This window comes from Falco cherrug, chromosome 13 (genome assembly GCF_023634085.1).
Source record: "Falco cherrug isolate bFalChe1 chromosome 13, bFalChe1.pri, whole genome shotgun sequence".
NCBI classification, from domain to species: domain Eukaryota; kingdom Metazoa; phylum Chordata; class Aves; order Falconiformes; family Falconidae; genus Falco; species Falco cherrug.
In genome coordinates, this window is record NC_073709.1 from 13,433,258 (window position 1) to 13,456,762 (window position 23,505).

The 23,505-nt window shown below is 41.9% G+C and overlaps 1 protein-coding gene across 6 annotated transcripts in view; it reads left to right on the top strand.

The window, feature by feature from the left end:
• Positions 1-1,762: 1,762 nt before the first annotated feature.
• BIRC6 (baculoviral IAP repeat containing 6) overlaps positions 1,763-23,505 on the top strand; it is a 183,177-nt gene continuing 161,434 nt past the window's right edge. For 5 of the 6 annotated variants that reach the window (XM_055726249.1, XM_055726253.1, XM_055726251.1 and 2 more), the window contains exons 1-5: positions 1,764-2,143; positions 16,891-17,072; positions 20,508-20,645; positions 21,053-21,246; positions 23,156-23,267. In XM_055726249.1, the coding sequence (XP_055582224.1) occupies positions 1,891-2,143; positions 16,891-17,072; positions 20,508-20,645; positions 21,053-21,246; positions 23,156-23,267 (879 nt within the window). In that variant the 5' untranslated portion in view covers positions 1,764-1,890. Of the gene's footprint in view, positions 2,144-16,890; positions 17,073-20,507; positions 20,646-21,052; positions 21,247-23,155; positions 23,268-23,505 lie in introns of all 6 variants that reach the window. The other variant, XM_055726252.1, reaches the window with a different exon arrangement.

A 23,505-nucleotide genomic window follows, 5' to 3' on the forward strand; every position in this document is an offset into this window, starting at 1 on the left:
CTCTAGGGTCACCTTTTGCATATGCTGTGCAAGAAATATGTACAAACAGCTCTCAAATGGTTCTGATAGTTTGTAATAACTTTGCATTCAACAAACTCATATTTTAGATGAGTGTGTAAATACAAGATGTATTTTATAAAAATTTTGAATTAAACTTGTTTACAGAATGTATGAAGCTCATTTATATTTACTGGATTAAGACACATCTATATTCCTATCTGTGTCATCAGTCTCAAGCTTTGAGGCTATAAATAAGTTTTTCTGACAATATATATACTGCTTTTTATCTGTCAAAACTGCATTAAGACCACATCCATCTGGTAAAAAGTTCCCTTTGTAAGGTGCAACACCTTATTTTGAGGCAGAGGCGTTGGTATTAGACCATAATGTGACACGCTTTTTGGATGATGCTCTGTGCAGAGCAGCTAGACACGTCCATGCGTGTATGTCTGTCATCTTCTCCCCATTGGATATGTTTATCAGAAAATTATACCTACTTGAAATGTGTATCAAATCATTTGCTTTGATGTGGAGACAACACACAGCTTGAGCTCTGCTCAAAGTTTTGTCGCTATCCTTATCAGCCTTTAATCTTTCACTTGAAGTAGCCAAGCAAGCCTAAAAGCTGCCGATTTTGCTCTTGGGGACAACTTGCTTGGCCTGGGTGGCACATGTACCCCTGGGGGTTGTGGCTTTTTCTCCTTACACAGACACGATTTCTGAAATCATTTCCCTGCTATGGCAGCCTGTGCCAGCTTTGGTCCTAGTAACAATACTCTTGTGTAGGAAACTGCATCGTATCTGAAACTTTGTTATACGTAAGACCACCCCTAGCACAGAAGCTGTCTCATGTCACTGGGATAAACCAGCACCTACAGGTAGGCATGGCTGGACAAGGTGCACTGGTGTGCCAGTGGGTGGAACGGGAACACCTCGGTGCAATCAGAAAACTTTATTACGTGGTGAATATTGCCTCAGAGGGAAAAAAAAAAAAAAAAAAAAGCAAGCTTTCACGGGCGCAGTGCCTCCATCCCGTTTTTTGGGGGGAAACCCCGACGCTGGAAGCACCGCGCGCCCCCGCAGGCGGACGCCGCCCGCCGCCGCTGAGCGGAGCCCCCGGCCGGGCGGGGGGTGGGGGCCCGCCCGCACGCCGCCTCGCACCGGAGCTGCAGGCAACTCCGGCAGGGCCGGCCCCGCGCCGCTCCGCCTTCGGAAAGAAGACCAGAGCCCGAGAGCCACCTCCCGGGGCGGCGGGCGCGCTAGGCCACGGGGACCGGGGCGGGGGGCTGCCGGCTGGCCGCGCTCGGGCCCTGGGGAGACGGGGCCGTTACGCCGACTGCCCACCGGAGAGCACCCCTCACCGGAGCTGGGCCCGGCGCCCTCCCGGCCGGCCCGGGGGTGACCGCTGCCCGCGCCGGGCTGAGGGAGGGCCCGCGGCGCGGAGGAAAGGCCCGCGCCCCGCCCCGCCCCGCCCCGCCCCGCCCCGCCCCGCCCCGCCCCGCCCCGCCCCGCCCCGCCCCGCCCCGCCCCGCCCCGCCCCGCCGCCGGAGCACGCTCACCACGCCCACGCCGGCAGCGGGGGGGCGCCCCGTGCGTGGCCCCACCCGCGGAGGAGGAGGATGCGCGCGCGCAGTGGAGCCCCGCCCCCTCTCTCCCCCTGTCCCTCTCGGTGACGAGCTGCTGCCCCCCCCACTCCGCCCCCCGCGGCAGGGCCGGCGGTCGGTTCCGCATCCGGCGCGGTTGTGTCACTTCCTGCGCACGCTGGCTCTCTCCCTTTCCCCCTCTCCCCGGACCCGGATGGTGACTGGCGGCGGCGGCGGCTCCAGGGACTGTCACTGAGCGGCTCCCTGTGGGCCTCTTGTCCTGAGGGCGGCGGCGGCGGCCGGCAAGATGGCTGCGGCGGCCTCCTGCTCTTCGGCGGCGGCGGTGCCGGCCGGGCCCGGGCCCGGGCCGGTGTCGGCCGGGCCGGGCTCCTGCGAGTGGCTGCTGCTGCGGGACGGCTGTCTGCGCTGCGACGCCGACGGTCTCTGCAGCCTGTGCTACCACCCGGCGCTCAACGCCATCCTGGCCGTGACCGCTCGCGGCGCCATCAAAGTCATCGACGGCACCTCGGGGGCCACGCTGCAGGCGTCGGCACTCAACGGTGAGCGGCCTGGCCCCCGCGGCCTGCCGGGCCCCCGAGGCCTGCCGGGCCCCGCTGCCGCGGCCGGGGAGGCAGGCAGGCGGGCGGGCGGCGGGGGGGAGCGGGCCGCGGCAGCCCCCGGGCGCGATCGCGGCGCTGCGGAGCCGCGGGGGAGGCGGCCGGCGGCTCCCCGGGAGCACGGGTGGTGGCGGGCGGGGGGCAGCGGCCGGCCGGGTTCGGGCCCAGGTGCCGGGGGGTGCCCTGGTTCTGTTGCACCCCTGGTTTTTCAAGCCTGAACGGTTTCTGCTCTTCGGGGCAGAGGGATTGGTGTAGGCAGCAGGGACGCGTGTTCCTTCTGTAAATCGTATTGGCGTAGTTAGTAAAAGATGAAATGGGGATGGAAAGCTGTGATTTATAGGGCTGAATTTTTTCCAGTTTATTTTTTCAGCTGTTCTTGGGGATGACAACATTGAACCTTCCAAAGATTAGAAGCAATGTATTATGCAGGACAGGCATAGTTCTAATTCTATCTGATAGCATGTTTCTGTGGTTTTATTTATTGAGCCTTAATCTGCGTTTGTGAAGGAGGTTTATTTCATGGAAGTATCGTTAGCCTTATAGCTTAGAATTAAGATCAGAACCCTCAGTGAAGTCATTTCATGGTCCATTTTTATATATATTTGCATAGTTCCTCAGGCTGCTGAGTATCTTGACTGTCTCTGGTGCCAGTGACATTATCCCTGCTGTGATGTTAGGGAGGCAGGGTTATGGACTGACTTTGTGGAGGCCATGACTGTAGTAACTTCATAACTGTGAAGCAGCTTTCTTTGTTGCCCATTAGTGTTTCTACACTGTTAACAAACTAGCTGTGTAGAAAAAGACTCATATGGTATGAACAGTTTTTATTCCTCATACCTTAATGTTTCTTAAACTGTGGTACTTGTCAGAATATTGGAGCTAGTGGTGGGGTTGTTTGGTGTGTCACGAGACCAGCCCTTGGTGCAGAAAGGTACGTTTCTTACTAGTTGTGTGTTTCTGTGTTCAGGTTCTCCTCACAGTTCTGCGTTGCTAGTAAGAACTAGCTTTGCTGAGCGGTGGTAGTGCAAGGCTGACATTTGCCGCCTGAACGTGGTATAGTAATGTCATGAATCGTATGGGGATGCCATAGTCTAGGCAATATGTATGCTTTCACCTTGAAAACCTACAGCTGTATTACAATGTCAAACTGAGGAGAACAAAACAAAAATCAGCGATTTCCTTTCATAAGTTAAAGTTGGCACGTTGTAAAGTGTAAAGGTTAAATGTTTGGGGCAATAAATTTTTTTTTGGGGGGGGATTATTAAGAAGGTGTCAGCTGCTGTTGTTGTCCGTCGCTTGTATTGAAAACGAGGCTCCTGTGTGGTGTTTCCCGCTTTGTTCAGAATTCAGATCATTCTGCTTCTGTAGTTCCATTTCTTCTACCATGCTATCTCCTAAAGTGCTTTTTTTTATTAATATCTTTATTTCTCAATTTTCTTCAAGCTATTGCCAGAATTTGAGAATTACTTTTAAGTTGTGGATGAAGAGGGCATAAATCGATGACTTAATTTGTAATTGGTTGAGGAGAACATGTTTAATTTTCATGAACAGAAAAAGTGAACTGTAAATCAAAGCCTAAGCTGCTGTTTTACACTTTTCTGTGATAGGATCCTTGCAAGGGGTTTGATTTAGTATTCAAAATGCTAATGGAATTTCTCCCCTAAATAGTAACTATTTAAAAATAACTTAACTGCTTTGCTTCTGTTACGTGCGTGCAGTCCTGTATTCAGTCATGTATACTTCCTTTAGTCTCAGTCGTCTCTCTGACAGCATGACTGTAAAAGATGGATTCTACTCCTCCTCATATGAAGCAACGGAATTGCTTGCTATCTACCCTAATTTTATCAATGCCATATAGCTGGTGATTATGTTAGCGGAAAAAAAAATTATAACCTTAGTTTAGTTTGAAGAAACTTTAAATTAATTTCCTTATAGATTTAGACCAGCATGCCTGTCAGAAATCTGGTTCATCTCGGCAGCTGGTGTCTGTTGCGGCTGTTACCAGCTGTGTTCACTCTTGTTCTCTCCCTTTTCAGCCTGTCTTTGGGAAGAGGAGGAAAAGGGAATTCAACTGTTCTCTGATGTCTGCCTACTCTGTACAGTGTGAGCTCTTTTAATGTAGGATAGTAGTTGGGCACTCAGACCTGTAGGCCAACTCTGTCCCTGCTCCCTCCCCTGCCATAAATGACAGGTCAAAGGATATTGTTGCTGCAGGGACTTCTGGTACTATAACTAAAAATAGTCTCTAGGAATTAAAACTGCTTCTCTTGGGAGACTGCTTGTCCTCCTTGGTAATTGGGGCTGCAGATCTTTTGCCCTGTCAAAAGATTTATGTTGGACAGAAATGCTGTTGCTCATTACCCAAGGAAAAACAAAACATAGCAGGCCTCTCTTTCTCGAAAGCAGAGCAAGGAAAAAGATCCCCCATCAAGGGAGGGAGATGGGGGGAAACTCCACCAAGCTTTGGTTTTGCTTTTATTTGCAGTTGCTGTTGACTGCAGCAATACATTAAGCTTTGGGCTCCTTGGTGAAAAGATTGAACCTGTGGAATACTGAATCTGGTAGAGCAGTGGAGGCTGTCTTGGGTGGAATGTAAATGCAGTTTGCTGTCTTTGGTGTGTAAAAGAGCAAGACAAAAGGTTCGCAGCCAAAAGACACTTCAGTTGTAGATCAGGTCCAGACATTAGAATGTGGTCTCTGGTCTGCATGCTTCAGTTCCTCATGTGCACATCACTGATCTGATGTATGTGATGATCCGTGGATTGTTATTCTGAGCCCAAACTGTAGGAATCCAGTGAGGATTACGATTATTATTATACCACACCATATCTTCATCAGATCTACCTTTTGAAAGTGACATCTTAATCTGTTTCCTGTATGGGCACTGTAGGCCTGTTCCCAAGGGCCAGGTGATCATTTGCAACAGCCCAGACTGCGGTAGCGAATGAGAGTACTATTGGTAAAGGGAAAATCAGATGGTCCTTTAACATTGATCTTCGTCTTACCTGGTCACAAGGTTGTCCTTTTTGTTCTCCCAATGCTGTTGAATACGCACTACGTGTTTCAGAGAGCCAGACTGGGAGTGCAAGGACAATTCTTGTGATTACTGGGTATTAGGCATTTCTGTGTGTTTGCTAGTAGTAGTCAGGACTAGTTTTCAATCTGCCATGCAAGTCTATCAAGTACTTTTATTTTCCCCAGTGGGCATTTAAATATTTGTGTGCTTTCAGTTTCAAGTTGAACACTGGTAGCCAAAGAGCATGCATGATCAGTCTCCAAATACAGCACTAAGGATGAACCTTTTCCTCCACCTCAAAAAAACCAACCAACCAACCAAAAAAAAGCCAGACCAAAAATCCCAAAGTATCAAAGCAAACTTCCAGAATAATCTCGAGTGACTCTTTAGTATTTGTAGAGATGCTTGATTTATCATTTCCTTCTGTTTCCAAATAAGAAAACTGCTTGAACTGGGAGAGTGCTGTAATTCCCAGAGAAGCTTGACCAGAAACACAGAAACGAAAATGTACTGTCAGATTGACAGTGACCAACTTGGATGTTTCTGTAGAATTTTCTAGATTAATTTGACATAGCAATGGCTTCAGAGCCTTGTTCACTAAAATGCGCAGTGTTTCATAGTTAAGATCTTTGAATTACTATAGAGACCCTAACGGTAACCAAAATACAGACTTCTGAATGCATACAGGGAAGGATCTGTTCATTGTACATACATACCAGTTCCTGTAGGGGAAACAGAGACTCTGCCTTATCACCAGAGGCCCTCAGCTGCTGCTCCTCCAACACAAGAATTCAGAAATCAATAGGTCCCAGCCCAGGAGGCTCGTCTTGCCAGCAAGTTCAACACCATTTTCTGTCTGTCGGTGTTCTCTTTTGGGAAAGTCCTATTTGTCTTCAGCTGCCTCACTTTGAATTATGGAACCTTGGAAATCTATCAAGGGATGTCCAGTTCTGGCTTTTTGTTTCCTTTCCATGTGATGCAGGAAGCAAAACAAGAAGAATCCCATGTTTTGCAGCTTAGGAGTCACAGAGGGAGTGTGTGCTTCTTACGATGTCTAGGAACAAACTGTTGGGATGCTCTGCCATCCAGTTCTAGGCTTGAATTATTTGGGACATCAGCAGTGGCTTTAACTGTTTCAAGCTCACTGTGGTGACACTGCTCAAGTTGTCTCCTTCATTCCTCAGAATTGGGGCGAGTTTTCTCATCTTCTTGGCTCTTATTTTCATTTACTTGATTATGAGACAAAAAAAATTAAAAATACTAATGATGAAGGCTGTTGCTGTTAATAAAGAATTTTTTCCTCATCTGTTTCTCATTGCATGGGGAATATTGTCGAGTATCTAGTGATCTGCTACAGGCCACCTTGCATTTGAGTATGCTTGAATGACAATGCTAGTCTGGGTAAAATGCTTCTCAAAGAGATTGTTCCAGTGATTTATGTGATCTTAAGGTCATTCATGAAGATCCTTAAGCACCTGAAAAAAACAGAATAGGAGAATTGTTAAGATTTGAGTTCAGTGTTTTATTCCAATAAAGATTCTAGGCTGCCATATGCCGCATGTGTCTGGCAGGCTTGATCAGGGTATGTCAGATATTCCTTCTTACTTGCCATGGATCTTGCCAGACTGACAAGACGCCATTAATTGATATTTCCAGGCTCTGTGGAAGCACATCTGGATTATCTTCTGCAGAAGCTAAAATAGAGTAAAAATAGAGATCTGATCACGTGCCTTTAAAGGGGCGTTTGCATTACTATCTTTATTGTAGGGATTCAGAAGTAACAACAGACAGCTATGCAGGCGTATGTTATGTTGCCAGGCAAGATAGCAGAACATTTTTCATTTTATTGACAGATCATTCATATCTGGACTGATGGATTCATGGCTATCATTGCAACGGTAGCATCGTATTATTAAATGTTGCAGTGTGCTTTGATGTTGGATAATCAGAAATTTCCTAGCCCTCTGTGAATGAACTTTGAGAAAGGTCTTCTGCAGGAAGATGTGTCTTGAAATGCTTTGTAGTGACCCAAAGAGGAAATACTGTGCTCTGCATCAGGGATTTGAACCTTGATTTCCTCCTGCCCTATTCTATCTCACAGGTAGTTAAGGTATTTCTCATTGATATGGAGAACCCTCGGGGAGAAAACCTGATTTTCAGCCTCAGTGCTGATTGTGGTCCAGCTTTGGTCAAGATGGCTTTTAATATGCTTATGTGATAAATCCTTCAGCTCAGCTCCCAGTCATGTTGTATACTGTATTATATAAAGCACAGAAGAAAATTGGCAGAAGTATGTTCTGACAGAGATAATTGATTGGTTCAAGTCCAGAACATTATGAAAGAAGGCAGGTAGACCTCTGTTGGACTCGGAGTAATGGAAACATGGAGAAGGTTTTTGCTTTGGATTGCCTGGCCTAGTGATCTTTAGAAGCCCTGATCTTTTTGCTATTCTGAGCATCAGTGGTTTGGGTCTTGTATACTCTTCTGTCCTATCAGCCAGCCATAATGTTAGCTGGCTCAGTAAAATCCCTTTCTGAGTCTTTTGTTATATTGCTTGTAACTATTTTTATGGTTGCTATTGCATCGGTATCAGTAACTTGAGCTTAAGGGAAATACAACATTAGGATTTTGTAAGGCAGTCCTAGACTTAAGAGTCACCTTAACTGTTTCTCTCAAGCTTTTAGTAATGATTATGCCTGATTTCTGGGTATGGCGTTGATCTGTTCTTACAGGTTTTCTTTCCAACTTACTTTCAAATAGGGAAACAAAGCTGTCCATCCTTGCTGTTATAAGGATTCTTTAATTCTCCCTGAACAGTATGACATCTTTCAAAAATGCTTCTTGGGCTGTGTTGGAGATAAGGCTTACAACCATGGACTCCTGGACAGCTTTTGAGTGTATCAGTTTGTTGTAAGTCATGTTGAGAGATAGCTTGTTGCTTATCAGTAGCTACTCAACATGGGTTTTATTTTTAAATAAAAATTTTACGTGTGGATCAGTTTACTTTCCTCCTGGTTCTTGAGTGATGTTGCAGTATTGCTTTCTGCTGTCAGAAAGATGTCCTTTAAATAGTTAATGCCCTCTTAATTGCAATGACTTCTTGCAGTCACCAGATGAGTGCTTACTACTGAGTGGACAGTTCAAGAAAGAAGAGCTCTTGCACTCAGTTCTTCCATTTGTGAGGTACAGATGCATACCAATACCAACACTTGCAGTTCTTTTGGTTTCTGCAGAGTCAGAATACTGGGTGGTGTATTGGCCCAGTTCCTTTGCTGCTTTGTCTTTCGGAAGAGTATCACGATTTGGTAAGGACCCTGTGCACACTGCTAGTCAAAAAGTAGACAGGAAGTCTGGTACACGCACAACATTTACTTTGAAGATTTGCATGTATATTAGGGGAAAGAGCACTCCACAGATAAGGATGGTGCACAAGAAACAGGGGAGAAAGAACAGCTTTTGTTTTACAGCCTAGATTAAAAGTGTAAACTTACGGAAATAACTTACCTTTCAGATAAATATAAATGCTATTATGTTACAAATTTTCTTGAGGTATTTGCAAGGGCTGTTCAGTGAGTATTGATAATTTTTTTTAATGTAACTTAAGAGATGAGAGAATTCGCTTATCGCTTAGGTTTGCTTATCAGTCTTGAAAATTAGCAGCATTAGTGAAAACACATACCCAAGTGCTGGTTAATGAAGGCTTGCATAGCGCAGTCTGTCAGTTCTTCAGTCTCCTGTACAGCTCATGGAGGGAAGATGGTTTGATCCACTACACTTCCCTGACCGGAGTGTGAAGCAGTCAGGAACTCATCTGAGCATGTGGCAGATGTAGAAAAGTTTGAGAAACACTTTTTTACTGGCAACAGGCTAAAGAGACTTATGAAAAACTTGTTGTGAAAGGGAAGAGCTGGGAGGGTGAGGGGTGGGACTGAGAACTATGATGAAGCAGCCGCATGACAGTGGGGAAAGGGTTAGAAAGGGTTAGGGAAGTAGGAAGCTGGGGAGATGGCAGCAAAGACTGGAAGGACTGGGAGTGTTTCATTGAAGAGCAAGAAGGCGCTGTGGCTGTTGTGGAGAAATGCTGTGATAGATCTAGTAGGCCTGTCTTCTACAGGATCCTAGGTTCATGTTGTGATGTAATTGACAGACTTAATTTAATAGTGGGGTGTTTTTTCTGATCAGTTTTCTATAGCTTTTGTAAGTCAGAATTAACAAGATTAGCATTTCTCAGCAAATCATCTTAAGATTCCCTCTCCATTCAATACAGAAAAAGTCATTACTCTAAACTTTTGGAGGAACCTGCTTCACATTACCTATATAGATGGAGCTTGGCAAGACCAGTCTTACAAGACTTAATTTAGCTTTTCTGAATGTCTCTTTAGTGATAGAGCTAAAGTTAAACTTCTATGGTCACCATGTTCAAATATTATTACGCCGCGAAGCGGTGTCTTAAACATACAAGGTCCTTCCACCTTGTCGGCTTCTTTAAAGAATTTGAAAAGGCACCCTAAAGAATAGTTTTGCTTTTAAATATAGTGGATCTAGGAGAATGTGAGAATGCATTTAATTAATTTGAAGTTCTCATAAGAATTTAGTGGAGTTACAACAGCGTTGGACAAAGTGATGGAAGAACAACCTATCAAAGGTCATTGTACAAAAAAGAAATCAGGAAGTCCCTGAGCAGAAATCGGCAGGGGCTGAGTGTGTTACAGGAAGGTACCATTGTATACATACCCTTTCATAAATTCTTCACTGCACACCTGGTTTAGACCACTGTCTTGGACAAAGTGTGGGGTTATGTGTGTTTTCCTGTGATCCAGTGAGGTTGCTCCTGTGTTCAGTGTTGTACTGCCTTAAAACTAATGTCAAAAAGAGAAAGGTAGTAACTCAGCAGTCTAACATAGCTGTGGAACTACGGCTGCAGTAATGGAAGACTGCTGTTAGATTTCCTTCTAAACCCTTTTTTCTGCAGGCTAAACGAGCCCTGTTATCTTGGTTTTTCTTCACATGTTGTATGCTCCAGCCCTCTAACTTAGTATCCCCTTGTGGGACTCTCACATATGTGCTGATATCTCGGATGGAGGACCAAAGCCAGACACAGTATTCTTGATGTGGACTCAAAAGTACTGAGTAGATCCCCTGATCTACTGCCTGTGCGATCCCCTGTAACGGTATGTTGCTGTAAGGATGCATTGCTGCCGCTTGTTCAGCCTGTCCGTCACGATCCCCATGTTCTTTCTGTCAAGTTGCCACCCAGACAGTTGGTCCCCAGCTTCTGTTGGTGTATGGGTTTATAGTCCATACCAGCTGTAAGATGTGGCATTTGTCTTTGAGCTTCAGGATACTTGTGTCAAGCCATTTCTCTGGCTTTTTGAGATCCTTTTATAAGGCAGCCCTGCCATTTAATGCATTAGTTGCCCTCAGTTGCCTCCCATTTCATCCACGTCATCCATGGTCTTGTGGAAGGTGCAGCCTGTCCCATCATCCAAGCCACTGATGAAGGTAGTAAACTGTATCAAGCTTTGCTGAATGCCACTGGTAACTGGCCGGTCTTGGCTTACTAACTTTATGCATGACAGTCAAGCCAGTTTTTTGCTTGCCTTGTAGCCCAGCCATCTGCTTTTGAGAATCTGGTGCTTCTCCCAGGTTGATATTTTGGAAACTTCTTAGGATATTTGGGCTTGGGAAGCGGGGAAGCTAAACTGTTTCCTGCTGAACAGTCTTGGAGAGTTTAAAAAGTGCCATAACTGGAGGTGTTTTCTCCTGTTGCAGAGACTGCAGGATACATAATGAGTGAACTCAGATGCTCTAACCACTTTAGTGATAAAAAGAGGAACTGGTAGTAAAATTTCATCCGGCAGAGTCTTTGTTGTGAAATGCCGCGATGGGAATTGCTCTTGAAGAATGGGAACTTCTCGTTACTGAGCTGTGAAGTATTCCTTGCCTGTCTCTGGTCCTGGGTGGATGCTGTCATCTTGTCTGTCTGCAATTTGTGAAAGACAGCTTTCTGAAAATTGTTAATCATAGGTTTCACTTTTGAGAGAAATTTTGAGGAAGACACTGTCCTTTGAGAGGTGTTTGCAGGAGAATTGCAGGGGCTTAAATTTTTGTGATTTACCTGAGTTTTCAGGAAGGATTGTAGAATACAATCCTTATGAAATCTTTTGTAGTTTGTTCTCAGGATAATTGTATAAAGCTCTGTGAGCAGTTGCATTTTGTATGTCATACAAGGCAGCAGTAATGTTAGGTACATGGAGATCTGAAACATGAAGAGTGTGGGCACAAAGAGCTCGCCACTGGCTTCCTGCTGATTCAGTCTTGGTTTCAATCTGTAGAGTGGAAGAGGACCCTACGTCTGCAAAGCTAGGGAGGTAGGAACTGCCTTGATCTCAGTGGCTGCTTATGTTCTGAAACCTTTTAAGCATGTTAATGTTAGCTTCTGTTAGTAATTGCTTGATCAGACACATCTAGTTAATATTTATGTGGCAGTCTCCAATGCTTTGGCCCAGATAACACGTATTCCTACTCTCATAAGGATCATTAAAACCACCTGTCATATAATGAAACTGACACTGAAACAATTCTGTCCTGTTTGTTGCTAAAGGAAGAGATAAACTGTAGATTACCTGTCCTGTTCTTGATTATCTAAATACAGATTTGGCAAATAAGCGAGTTCAAAGGCCCTTTGTAATGTCAAGCTACCTCCTTGGGCGTTCTTGCTGTTTGGAGAATGTTTTGAGTTTTCTTTCCTGTTTCCCCTTGGAATGTGTTTTTGCTTTATTCAGTCATTTTGGACTGCTCTTCCAGGTGATGTGGCAGATGGAGGTGTGTCTGCGTAGTGAAATCAAAAAGAGAAAATACTGCTTGTGTATAGCTGGTTTAAACCAGTCTACATCATTAGTCTAAAATAGCAACTTGAACTTGTTTTCATCCAATAGATTACTTGCCATCCTTTCCTGGAGTCTGAGAATGCTTTTGTTTTGCTAAGGGGGGACCTGTGGAGTGTGTTGGTGGGGCAGCAGAGTGCTTTGCTGAGGTGAGCAAATAAGGGGCTGGCCCTGGACTTGGAAGATAAAACTGCTGTAGGAGGAGAAAAGGAGGAACAAGAGAGAATCTGTAACTGATAAATTCAGTAATGACGAGCAGTCATGACCTGGGTTTGGCCATGCCTTAGCCATCTTCTGGTTACCGTGTTCCCAAACGTTCATAACCACCGTGTCTTTGTTTCCTTTGGGAGCTACTGATGTAAAACTATTTAGAGACAACTTTCTCCTTTTTAAACCAGACTTGAAGTGGTTTGCTTTTTGTCCTCTTTTGTGTCAAAATGTTACCCTTTGGAACCAATCCGTAGTTGTGACTAGTATAGTTCAGGATGGTTTCCTGCAAGTATAGCAAGTTAAGATACCAAGTTGAACTTCAAGACAGGTTTTTATTTGAACTGTAGAACTTCCTCAAAGTACAAGTGTTCTGATGTGCTTGCCTTGGCAAAGTTGTGTTACTTAGGTAGCATACAATGAGATGTTATACTTGCTAACTCGATTTTTCAGTTGGTTTTATGATTACGTGAAACAGTAGCAGTAGGAAAGGCACCTGCCTCACAACAACGGAGGGCAACTGATACATATGCTTTTTTAATCCCAAGTACAGGTGAAAAATGTGTGAGAAGTAGCTGAGCAGTGTTGTGGTCAGGAAGTGCGTTTGTCACTAGTGGAAAGGATAGTTTTGCTGCCTGCTAACCTGGCGTCTGGAAGGAGGATTTTACACAGCATTTTACCATGAGTGATAGCAACTCCCAAACCTGGAGCTTTACATGCACACTTCACAATAGAAAGGGGAAAATTATTATTTTTTTTTTTAATTCTAACAGTAAATTTCAAGGACTTCTGCAGTAGTACCATTCCCTTCTCTTGAGTGTTTGGGTTTTTTTTAATCTCTTGCCTTTCAATAGTTTGATGTTCAAATCTAATGATACAAAGTTAATAGAATAGATAGGGTTTTTGTTCTCTTGAAACTTTATCCATTTAGCTTCCCATGGCTGCAGTATTTTGAAATGAATACTGAGATATTGTTTGGATATTCTAGTTTAGATTGAAAGTGCAAAAACTGGTATCAGTGCACATAATGCGTGTGTTTTGCTGAGCTCATGGGATTTCTATTTCTCAAAAAAATTTGACTTTAATTCTTAAGCTAAAGACCTAGTTGCATTCATGGATTGAAGTTATGGATGTGCCTTTAGATATTTGATTGGTCCTGGATCTTAGTGTTCTGGAATTAGTGCTATGATGCATGTGTGTATCACTCTGACTTTATAGCTGTATATAAAAATGTTACTTTATTGTAATTTAGAGACTATTTGGGTTTTTTTGCGTGCTATGCATTGGGAGCTCCTTGTCAAGAGAATTACCGACTTTGTGATATGTTTTAGTGCCATTCCTGGCTAGCAATTTTCAAGATGAATTAGCTTTTTTCAATATTAAAAAGATCAAAGGTGTTACTATCAACATCTTCATGATGGTGGCCGTGCATATTCAGGTGACAGCCAGCTTCTCTTAAGCTCTAAAGCATTGAGGCTAAAGCTATCAATAGCAGAGAAATGGAGACAGGCTTTTTCATTCTTCTACTTCTTGAAACACAAGGCTGATTCTCTAAGTAGTTGGGTTAATTTTAATGCCTGTGGGCAAGGGGGCACAATAGATGCTGGTTAAACTGTTATGTATTTTCCAAACATGTTTGTTTTCTGTAATTTTTTGTAGGTCAGGTTTTGATCACCAGAAATTGATGATCTCTGTTCTGTATTGTTTGAAACAAAGGAGGTGGAAGGGGAATGTTCCTTTTCTCAAATTCTGCATTTCTGCTATCTGATGTTTATTTGCCTTTGTTTAAAGTTTTCAGGTTGCTAGTGGTAAGGTTGTTACGTATGACATACCATAATATAGTATGCTGTTGGGCTTGCACTTCTAGCTTGCTAGCAGCCAGCCAGGTTTCCTAACAGGAACTGACAAAAGTGAGTTTTGTGAGTTGTTCTTTTTTTAATCCTAGACAGATAAGATGGAGGTATTGCAAGAAGCTATCATCCACTTGTGCCAAGACTGAAAAGCAAAATTGTTATAAATTTTTGACTATTTCTCCCTTTACCACCCAAAAGAAATTACAGCTGAAGGAATTAGGGCTAAAATGAGAATCTGGCTTAAGTAATTTAGTGAGTTGGTGTGAAACTTTTGAACTGTGATTTGTGAAGATGCAGATCACTACTTATTGCTGGTAAACTTAGCCAGGCTGGACAGGCAAGACATAATGTTGTAGTGCTACCGGTAGGTTTTTCAAAGGATATTAGTTGGAGTCCTTTGGCACACGGCGAAAACGTTGATCCTGAGTTGGAAAGGACCCTTCCACCAATGCTCTGAGTATGATTAAACTTTTCTAGGCATTTCTTCTACAGTGGTGACTTCTTCTGTAATGGTGAATTCTAAATTCTTTAGTTTACCGGTTCTCAACCTACTGTTTTAATCTATATGGGCAGTCATAGGTGTTCTGTAATACATTTTGTGACTAGTAGTAGAACCATCTTGAAATGTGTTATCTGAACTGTAAAATGAAACTCCTAATTTGCAAAATAGCTTGTCAGCAGTTCAGAAGCTATTCAAAATGTATACCAGCCAGTTGCAGAATGTTTCCCAGGGTGTTTGACATACATTTGGAAATACATATGGAAATATATTTCTTGTGCTGTAGTTAAAACTTTTCGGTTTGTTTCTTAATGTTGATTAGGCATGTTGTCTATCTCATTAGTAATCTTCATTGGCTTCTAAAAATTGGGACTGCTTACACAGAGGATATTAGTTAGCTGCGTGGTGGTTTAGACATGAGATTTCAGTAACTTCACTACAGAAATGATAAGAATGGTCTAGCCTGGAAAGTGACAGGGGCTGGGGCTACTGTAGGCTGCTAAACTCCTAGTTGTAGGGCTTGAGCATATTCCTGTGCTTGTCGGGAAATAAGGAAAGTGCGAAAGAAAGTGTTCATGGTGTTGAGTAGAAGTGATGTGTTAAATAAAGTATCCTGTAGCAATCCACCACTTGGATCATGCTGAGTAAACTGCATACACCGTGTGAATCTACTGAGGTTTCTAGTTTAGGGCATCAGATACCTTTCAGTTTATTTACATAACAGTTTCCAGTAGATTGTTGAAACTAATGCTTTTAAAGACCTTAAAGCTTCTACTTGAATTTTTGTCAAAAATTTCTCTGTAGAATGACTTCCTCGGCTGCAGCTGTGTTGGCTGTAGAAAGTCTTGTGTGAGGAACTCCAATGTATTGGCAGAAATACAGTTTGAAACTAGTTGATTTGCCATTCAGAGGACCCTTTTTTGTTGAGCTAGGACTAACGACTTCATAGCTATCAAGTGATTTTAGGGCTCTTGAAGTGTTTCTGACTGTTACAGCAATGATTACAATTGCAGTATACTTCATGCAGGCAAAGGCATATGTCCTATATTTTGAGAGTATATGAGTCATTGTTTCCAAAATTTTGGTGAGGAGGGCAGCTGACAACTCTTCTTGGCCTGAGTTTTTGAGAGGATACGACAAATGCAATGCACTTGAATTGATGTGCCCTATATTTGGGGAAGTTCTAATTTCCATTTAACTGTATCAAAGTGGGAAGACGACAGAATTTTGTAGCTGTCTTTATCTGGACGCCTTATCTGGGTGCGAGCTACCTAAATGTTGATTTTTTAATTATTCATAATAAAAACAGTACCCAGTGTCTGAGGAAAGGGGAGAACAGGGACTGGACTTGATTAATGCAAAATTTAATGAAATTCCTGTGCAACAAGAAGTGATCTATGTTGACGATCCAGCGATTTCAGCTTTGTCCTTTGGGTGATGTGTCCATATACCTATAGCGCGCATACAGTCTGCTTCTGTAGCAGCAGCTTACACTTTCTGTGAATTAAGCAATTTGCCTTCTACATGGATAGCATAATACATGGATTTAGTTTTACAATCCATCCAGCCTTAGACACGTCATAATGTCAATTAACGTTAAACTTTTCTGAGGAGGATACCATTGCCATAGCCTTTCCTTAGTTATCTCTTGGTGGTTCCTCCATCCCCACCAAACTTCTCTAACCTGTTAGGTCACGTATGCAGCGCTGAGCAGAAATAAGCTACCGTAGTGTCTCAAGGGACGCTGTGTAGCATTGGCATGTTATATGCTGTACTTAGGTTTTCAGGAGTCTGGGTATTGTTTTGCTTGATGAAATGTTGTTAATCAGCCTTAATGGTAGTTTAGCAGTTTTGTCTTAATTTTTATGCTGACTGGTATAACTTAATTCTTATTAATTGTCAGATAACATTAAGTACATCAGGTATCTACATTAGACTTGAAAACACTACTTTAGGCCTCCTGGTAGGAACAGGACTTGAGTGATGCTTCCTTTATAGGAATAAAATAATTGTAGTTGTTGATGGAATGTATAGAATTTGGTTGGTTGGTTTTTGATGTAGGAAATACAAAAATCTGGTGAAAGTTGTAGCTAAAATGCTAGTTTTTTATCATCTCAAGAAGTAAAGATTTTGCTAAAGTTTTATGTTACTTTCTGGAACAGATATTAAAGGTCTTTTTCAAAAGCTGTTTCCTAATTGGATCTTGCTTTTTGTCTTTCCCTTTATAGCTAAACCAGGTGGACGGGTGAAATGTCAGTATATTTCTGCTGTGGATAAAGTGATCTTTGTGGACGATTATGCAGTAGGATGTAGGAAAGATCTCAATGGCATCTTACTGTTGGACACAGCTCTGCAAACACCTGTTTCAAAACAAGATGACGTGGTTCAGCTTGAATTGCCGGTTACAGAGGTGAGATATGGGGATGGGGGGGAGGCAGGGGAGAATATGTAAATAACTCTGTCAGAAATACTGAAACCAGACATTTGACCCTGAGTTTCTAGTGTGATATTAACAGCATGTAATGGAAAAGTTTCTTTGTTATTAGCTGTCATGGGGCGATAGCTTTTTGCAGGTACCTGTATCTCAAATGAATAAGAGTTTGCCTCATCAAGAGCACGTTATTCCAGACACAAGAACTTTTTAGTGGCTAGGAATAATAGGAATAAGGACTAATTTCTAGAGCTTTGTTAGTGCTTATGTATGGAATCTGTATGCACTTCTAGAAGTCAGTCTGGGCTGCTAGGCATCCCTGAATTTTTTTTTAATTTTTTTTAGCTTTTCAGGGGAAAAGAGACAATTAAAATCAGCTAATGTAGTGTTGGTATATGTGAAGAATTAATGTTTGAATCTGACTTTTCTGGCTAGGTCCGTTGGTCTAATAAAAGACTTTTTTTTCCCTGCAAACTGGGCTTCCCTTTTATGTTTGGACTATCACAGCTGTAACACGATTCCTCCTGATTTGAGACACAACCCAGCATTTAGTATCGCTTCAAGTGAAGCTAATGTATACGTTTATATTTTTTTAGAGTCGTGTTGGTTTATGTTTAGCTAGCTTAGTGTTTATTAGGTGAGGCAACATGTACATTCTTATTTTCAAATGTTGCCTAATGCAAGACAGCTAATAATTGTTTCTATTCTGAGGCACTTGGTGATGAGGAAAGCAGCTTTCACCTTTGTAATGATTATGAAGTAATAGACCTGGGAAGTAAATCTGTACCTCACTTTCAATTGCAAGCAAGATTAATTCTTTGTTTGGGAAAAGCATAGAGCATCTGCCAGTGATAATATTTAGAATAGTGTTTACAGTCAAAAAAACCCCAAACCTGGACTACTAGATCCAGATTCTGAGTCTTTAAAGCACTCTGAGAAAAGAGCACTTCCCATGCACCTCTGTGGGAAATGGAATTTATATTTAATGATGCACCACCAACAAAAACTTATCCTGAGTATTGTTTTAAAATATGTATGCACTCTTGGAATATTGAATAATAGGTGCTTATTATGAACCAAGAATGTGTGTTATATGTGAGGTTTAAAACTACTTGTCTTGAGTAGAAGCAACAGCAATAAAATGTTACTTCATAGAGGTCTTCAAAGAGAGCTTTCCAGGCTCCTCAGGCTTGTTGCCACTGGCATAATTTTTACACTCTTTGTGGGTAACTACGAAATCTTGGTATGCGTGGCAGAGTATGAAGAGACAGAAGTCAGCATTTCCTTTCATAAGTTTTGCTGTCACTGGTTTTGCAGTCTCACGTGGTTCGCCAGCTGAGACCACATCTGGAGTATGGTGTCCAGATCCAGGTTTCCCTGTTCAGGAGAGACAGGGAAGTACTGGAGACGGTCCAGCGGAGGGATCCAAAGGTGATGAGGGGACTGGAGCATCTCCCTGATGAGGAAAGGCTGGGAGAGCTGGGCCTGTTTAGCCTGGAGAAGGAAAGACTGAGAGGGATCTTATCAATGCATACACATCTCTTAAGGGCGAGTGCCAAGGGAATGGGGCCAGGCTCATTTCAGTGGTGCCTGGTGACAGGACAAGGGACAGCGGGCACAAACTGAAACATAAAATTTCCCTCTCAATATGAGGAAGAACTTCTTTACTTTGAGGGTGTCAGAGCCCTGGCGCAGGCTGCCCAGAGAGGCTGTGGAGTCTCCTTCTCCGGAGACATTCAGAACCTGCCTGGATGCAACTTTGTGCAACCTGCTGCAGGTGACCCTGCCTTAGCAGGGGGCTGGCCTAGATGGTCTCCAGAGCTCCCTTCCGACCTTGGCCATTCCGCGATACTGTGAATACAGCCTGTAGGTTTGTGTCTGTTTTAGCTAAAGATTCTTTGGTTCTAAAGAGTTTACAGACCCTTCTTTCAAGGTTAAAATAGACCACTTCTCCACAAAAGATCCTTTCTGTAGAAGGGAATAGAAAATACTGTAATTCAGTAGCAGATCTGGGGAGTTGATGGCCAGATCAGTGAGGTGGGAGGAGAAAAATCAACAGTCTTCAGTTCTTGCTTTACATTTTAAAGATGAGTTACCCAGGCCTCAAAGTTTTAGTAAATATTAAGCAAATATCATACAAACACATCAGTCCACCTCTTTTATCATCAGAAGGTCAAGAACCTTTATCTAAGCAAGAGCCTTTATGTTTTGTTAGTCTCTAGAACTGTTCTGCAAATCTTTGCACTTAAATAGTCTTTTTATGTGATTGATCTGCTGGTAATGCTTTGCATCTTTATGCATTCCTAATTGTCAGCGTTGAGAAGTTATGATGCAGCCTCTATGCTTTTTTTATTTCCCCATAGAACACTGTAAATTTACGAACTTCCAGAGTCTTTGTGGTGTACTTCTGTCATCTGCAAGAGACTTGGGAAGTACAAGATACCACAGGAATTGTAATTGTCTTTTTATTGAAATCTGAGAAACAGATACAGCCTTAGCTAGGAGACTGATTTGCCTTATTTTCTGTCTTTATTCCTGCGAACTCCTGAAGGATGTAACCAAGTAGTCATTTGACCCATTCTGTTTGGAGCAGTTTGTGGCTGTTTAAAGGACTGACTGGCCATTGCCCTTAGGAAATACTTCCCCGTGTTTGTAACTTGAAAGACTTGATATAACGTTTTTCAGATGTTAGCCCAACTAACAACAGATACAGAATACTCTGTGTTTTGCACACAGAGCATATCTTTAAATCTCATCTGTTGACATGAAGTTAGCAGACAGAGGGACAAGGTAGAAACAGACGGGATTTGGAAGAAAAAAGTCTATAAATGGATGTTTATAGTGTTACTTTCCAGATGCATTATTTCTGAGTTTCAAAAATTTCTAGATTCTAAACTAGCCTGGTTTTTTTCTGCCTCATTTTCCAGCTTCATTATACTAGCCATTTTAAGTAATTTTTTATCTCTAATTTTGTTGCAACACTGTTTTTCTCATTATCATCTAACTTTTTTAAGATACAAAGCTACTCAGAAAAATGTCAAGACTTTGTTCTTGCTCTCACTTTTTGTCCCTAAAGCTGAGTGAATTCTTTTGAAGGGAAAGCATTGGGCAATAGATGTCTCCTTTTTTCATTGGCTTGAATATGGGTTCTAATTGTTTGTATGACTGACTTGTTTAACATTTGGTGGTAGCACCCTTGAGGGAACTTGTAGTAATTACTGTCACTATTGCTGAAGTTTTTCATTGATTGGCCTACAAAGTAAAATTTGGAACTGCTTGCTCAACTCTGGGTCTTTTATGGGAATTATGCTGATATAATATACAATACATTTCCTGGAGTAACAAAACAGGTATAATTCTTCTCTGTAGTTACTCAACATGGATGCTAACTTCTCTTGCGCATCTGCATTTTAGGCTCAGCAGCTGTTATCTGCTTGCATAGAAAAAGTAGATGTTTCTAGCACAGAGGGATATGACTTATTCATCACACAACTGAAGGATGGTTTAAAAAATACCTCACATGAAACAGCAGCAAATCACAAAGTTGCAAAGGTAAGAGTTTGTCTCTGTACTGTCTAACATGGATCACCAAATCTGATTTGCTTGGCTACCATTATTGAAGCATACAAAATGCTTGACTTAGTGGTGCATTTTGTTTGAAGAGGATGTAATATGTTACGTGTTTCTTAGTGGGTCTGTGTGAAGTTTCACTTATTAAGGGAATAAACAAGGTTAGTTTCTTCCTGATAAACCCAACTGAGCTTAAATCTGACGTTACTGACACTTTCCTTGTATTAAGTTCATGTTGCTTTTGTGTGCCTGTTCTTGTGTTATTTCTTGAAATCAAAAGAGAGTGCAAGCCGTGCATTTGTTTTTGGGTTTGACGCTGTCGTGATCTATTTGTTGTTTAGATACTAAAATTTTAAAATATAAACTAGGCACTTTTTTTCTTAATTTAGTGGGCAACGGTTACCTTTCACCTTCCTCATCATGTTTTGAAGTCTGTCGCCAGTGCCATTGTAAATGAGCTCAAGAAGATAAATCAAAATATTGCTGCCTTACCTGTAGCATCCTCTGTGATGGATAGGTTATCTTACCTCTTACCCAGCGCGCGACCAGAACTTGGTGTGGGACCTGGTCGATCTGTGGACAGGTACATTAAGACAAAATATGTGATAAATCTGATTAACAATTAGTAGTATCAGAGTAAGCTCTTAAGTGACTTTTATTTGCCAAAGAAATGAGTCCTATTCTGTACTTTCTTGCTCTTACACATACTGCTAATGAACTGTTTAATGCATAATGTGTTGTACATATTATAAACTTAGAGAAATCTTTATGGGTGCCACAAGGCTGTTTTGTTTGTATTCTGACTTTAATGCTAGGCAAGTTGAATTTGCTTTGCTCTTGATCCCAGCATATACTTTCAGAAAGGTAACAATTGCATCCCTAAATATAGGTCCCTAGGTGGTATTGTAACATGTTAATGTGATATGTTCACTGAGGCTTTACTCTTCATCGTGATTGATTATGAGTTTTATCTGAACAGTCTGGTGTGTATGACTAGTTATGGCGTTGCTCAAATTAGTACTGAAATGTTACCAAGACAGCAATGTTGAGATGTTCGGAAACTGCACAGCTTTAAGAGCCCATGTATACCTCTTTTGAATGCAAGGGGAGCACTCATTTGTCTAGCAAAGATAGAGCATATATGCTATGCTGCATTATTAATTCAGTTCCTTTTCCTTCATACAAGAAAGAGTTACGCTCATGTTTTGTGTTTAGGAAGTTGTTGCCTTTGCAGAGTGTATATATATACACTACTTCTGAACTCTAGTCAGCTGCTATGTGTTTGGGGTCAGAGAAAATTTTACCTCAGACTGTTGCTTCATTGCTTTCTGATCTAAGTGATAATGTGTACACAAGCAAGTAACCCATTACTTAACCTCCAGAAGCTGAGACTATAGTTAGAATACTGATATATCTTTTAAGTCTATAAATTAATTCCTGCTTGAAAGTTTCTCTACAATATTATTTTGCAAGCGTATTATAATTTCTTACAGGCCAAATAATTTAACAAAATTAATTGCATCTCTTATTTCCCCTCCCCAAGCCTCCGGGTCTACATGTACCTTGCCATAACTGTATTTTTGATTTGAGCTCTCAGAGATCTGTCTCTTAAGATGGTATAATGTCAATTAAGACAGCCCTTATGTAGGTGTTGCAAGAATAGTTTACTTCCTTGGTAGGAGATGTTTAATGCATTCATTCTCTTGTAAGACAGCAAATGTGTGCTGAAAGTGAGGGGCAGAAAGAAGTAGTGAGGCACTTTTCCGTCTAGCAGCATCCATTCCTTGGATGATACTGGAGAACAAAACTTCTCTCAAGGAAAAACAAAAGCTGATAGTTGTTTCTTACGTACAATTTCAGATGAGGGATGTGCACTGAGTGCATGTGGAAAAGAGAGGAGCTTTTCTTTCATAGATAATGAGTTGCAGAGGAGTTCATATTTTGTGGCTTAGTAGTTTATAATTTTTAAGTTTATAGTATGCAATGAGTGGTGAATGTTGGAGGATTTGTACCATGTATTCAGTTAAGACTAAAATATCACTTTTGAGTAGTTTTAAATATGCATATTCCTATCTGTTCAACTAATAAACTCAAATTTCTGTAGTAGTAGTCATGTTAAAAAAATCAACTCTAGCAGTTCCACTGGGCTAGATTCTGCATCCCCCCTAAATGCAGAGTAGCTTTGAATATCTGATGCTTTTCTGCAGTTAGGCAAACGAGGCTACCTGGAAGCTTATTTTATTAATCTTCCTTTTAAGGCCTGTAGGTTGTTGCATCTTTTGGTCTTCTGCTGAGCATGTTCTTTAGGCACCCAAGTGAGAGAACTTTGTAACTTTTCTGTAATTGTTAATGATAATTTTAAGTATAACTTATAGATAAGTAGCTGTGGTATTCCTAAATGCTTACTAAAGCATTGAAAATACCTCATAAATAGTTTAATTTTTTTGCTCTAAGTGGCAATTTTGGTAATGTAGACTTTTTTACCTTTCCAGGTCTTTGATGTATAGTGAAGCTAACAGACGGGAGACATTCACTTCATGGCCTCATGTGGGTTATAGGTGGGCACAGCCAGATCCTATGGCTCAAGCTGGGTTCTATCACCAGGTAAAAGGTTTAGTAGTTCTGCAGGGAAAAAAGTCCCTTTTTTAAATGTATTCCTTCAGTGATGCAAAAAGCATAAAGAAAAAGTTTGTCATTCAGCTGTTTCTTTATTTTAAGTTTCAGTTTCTTTTTTGTACAGATCACAGAAAATACCGTTCTGAACTTCAACATATAAAACACTTCTAAGTATCAGATTGATCTGAGTTAATCAGCAGTTATAAAGATGAGATTGGTTGTTACG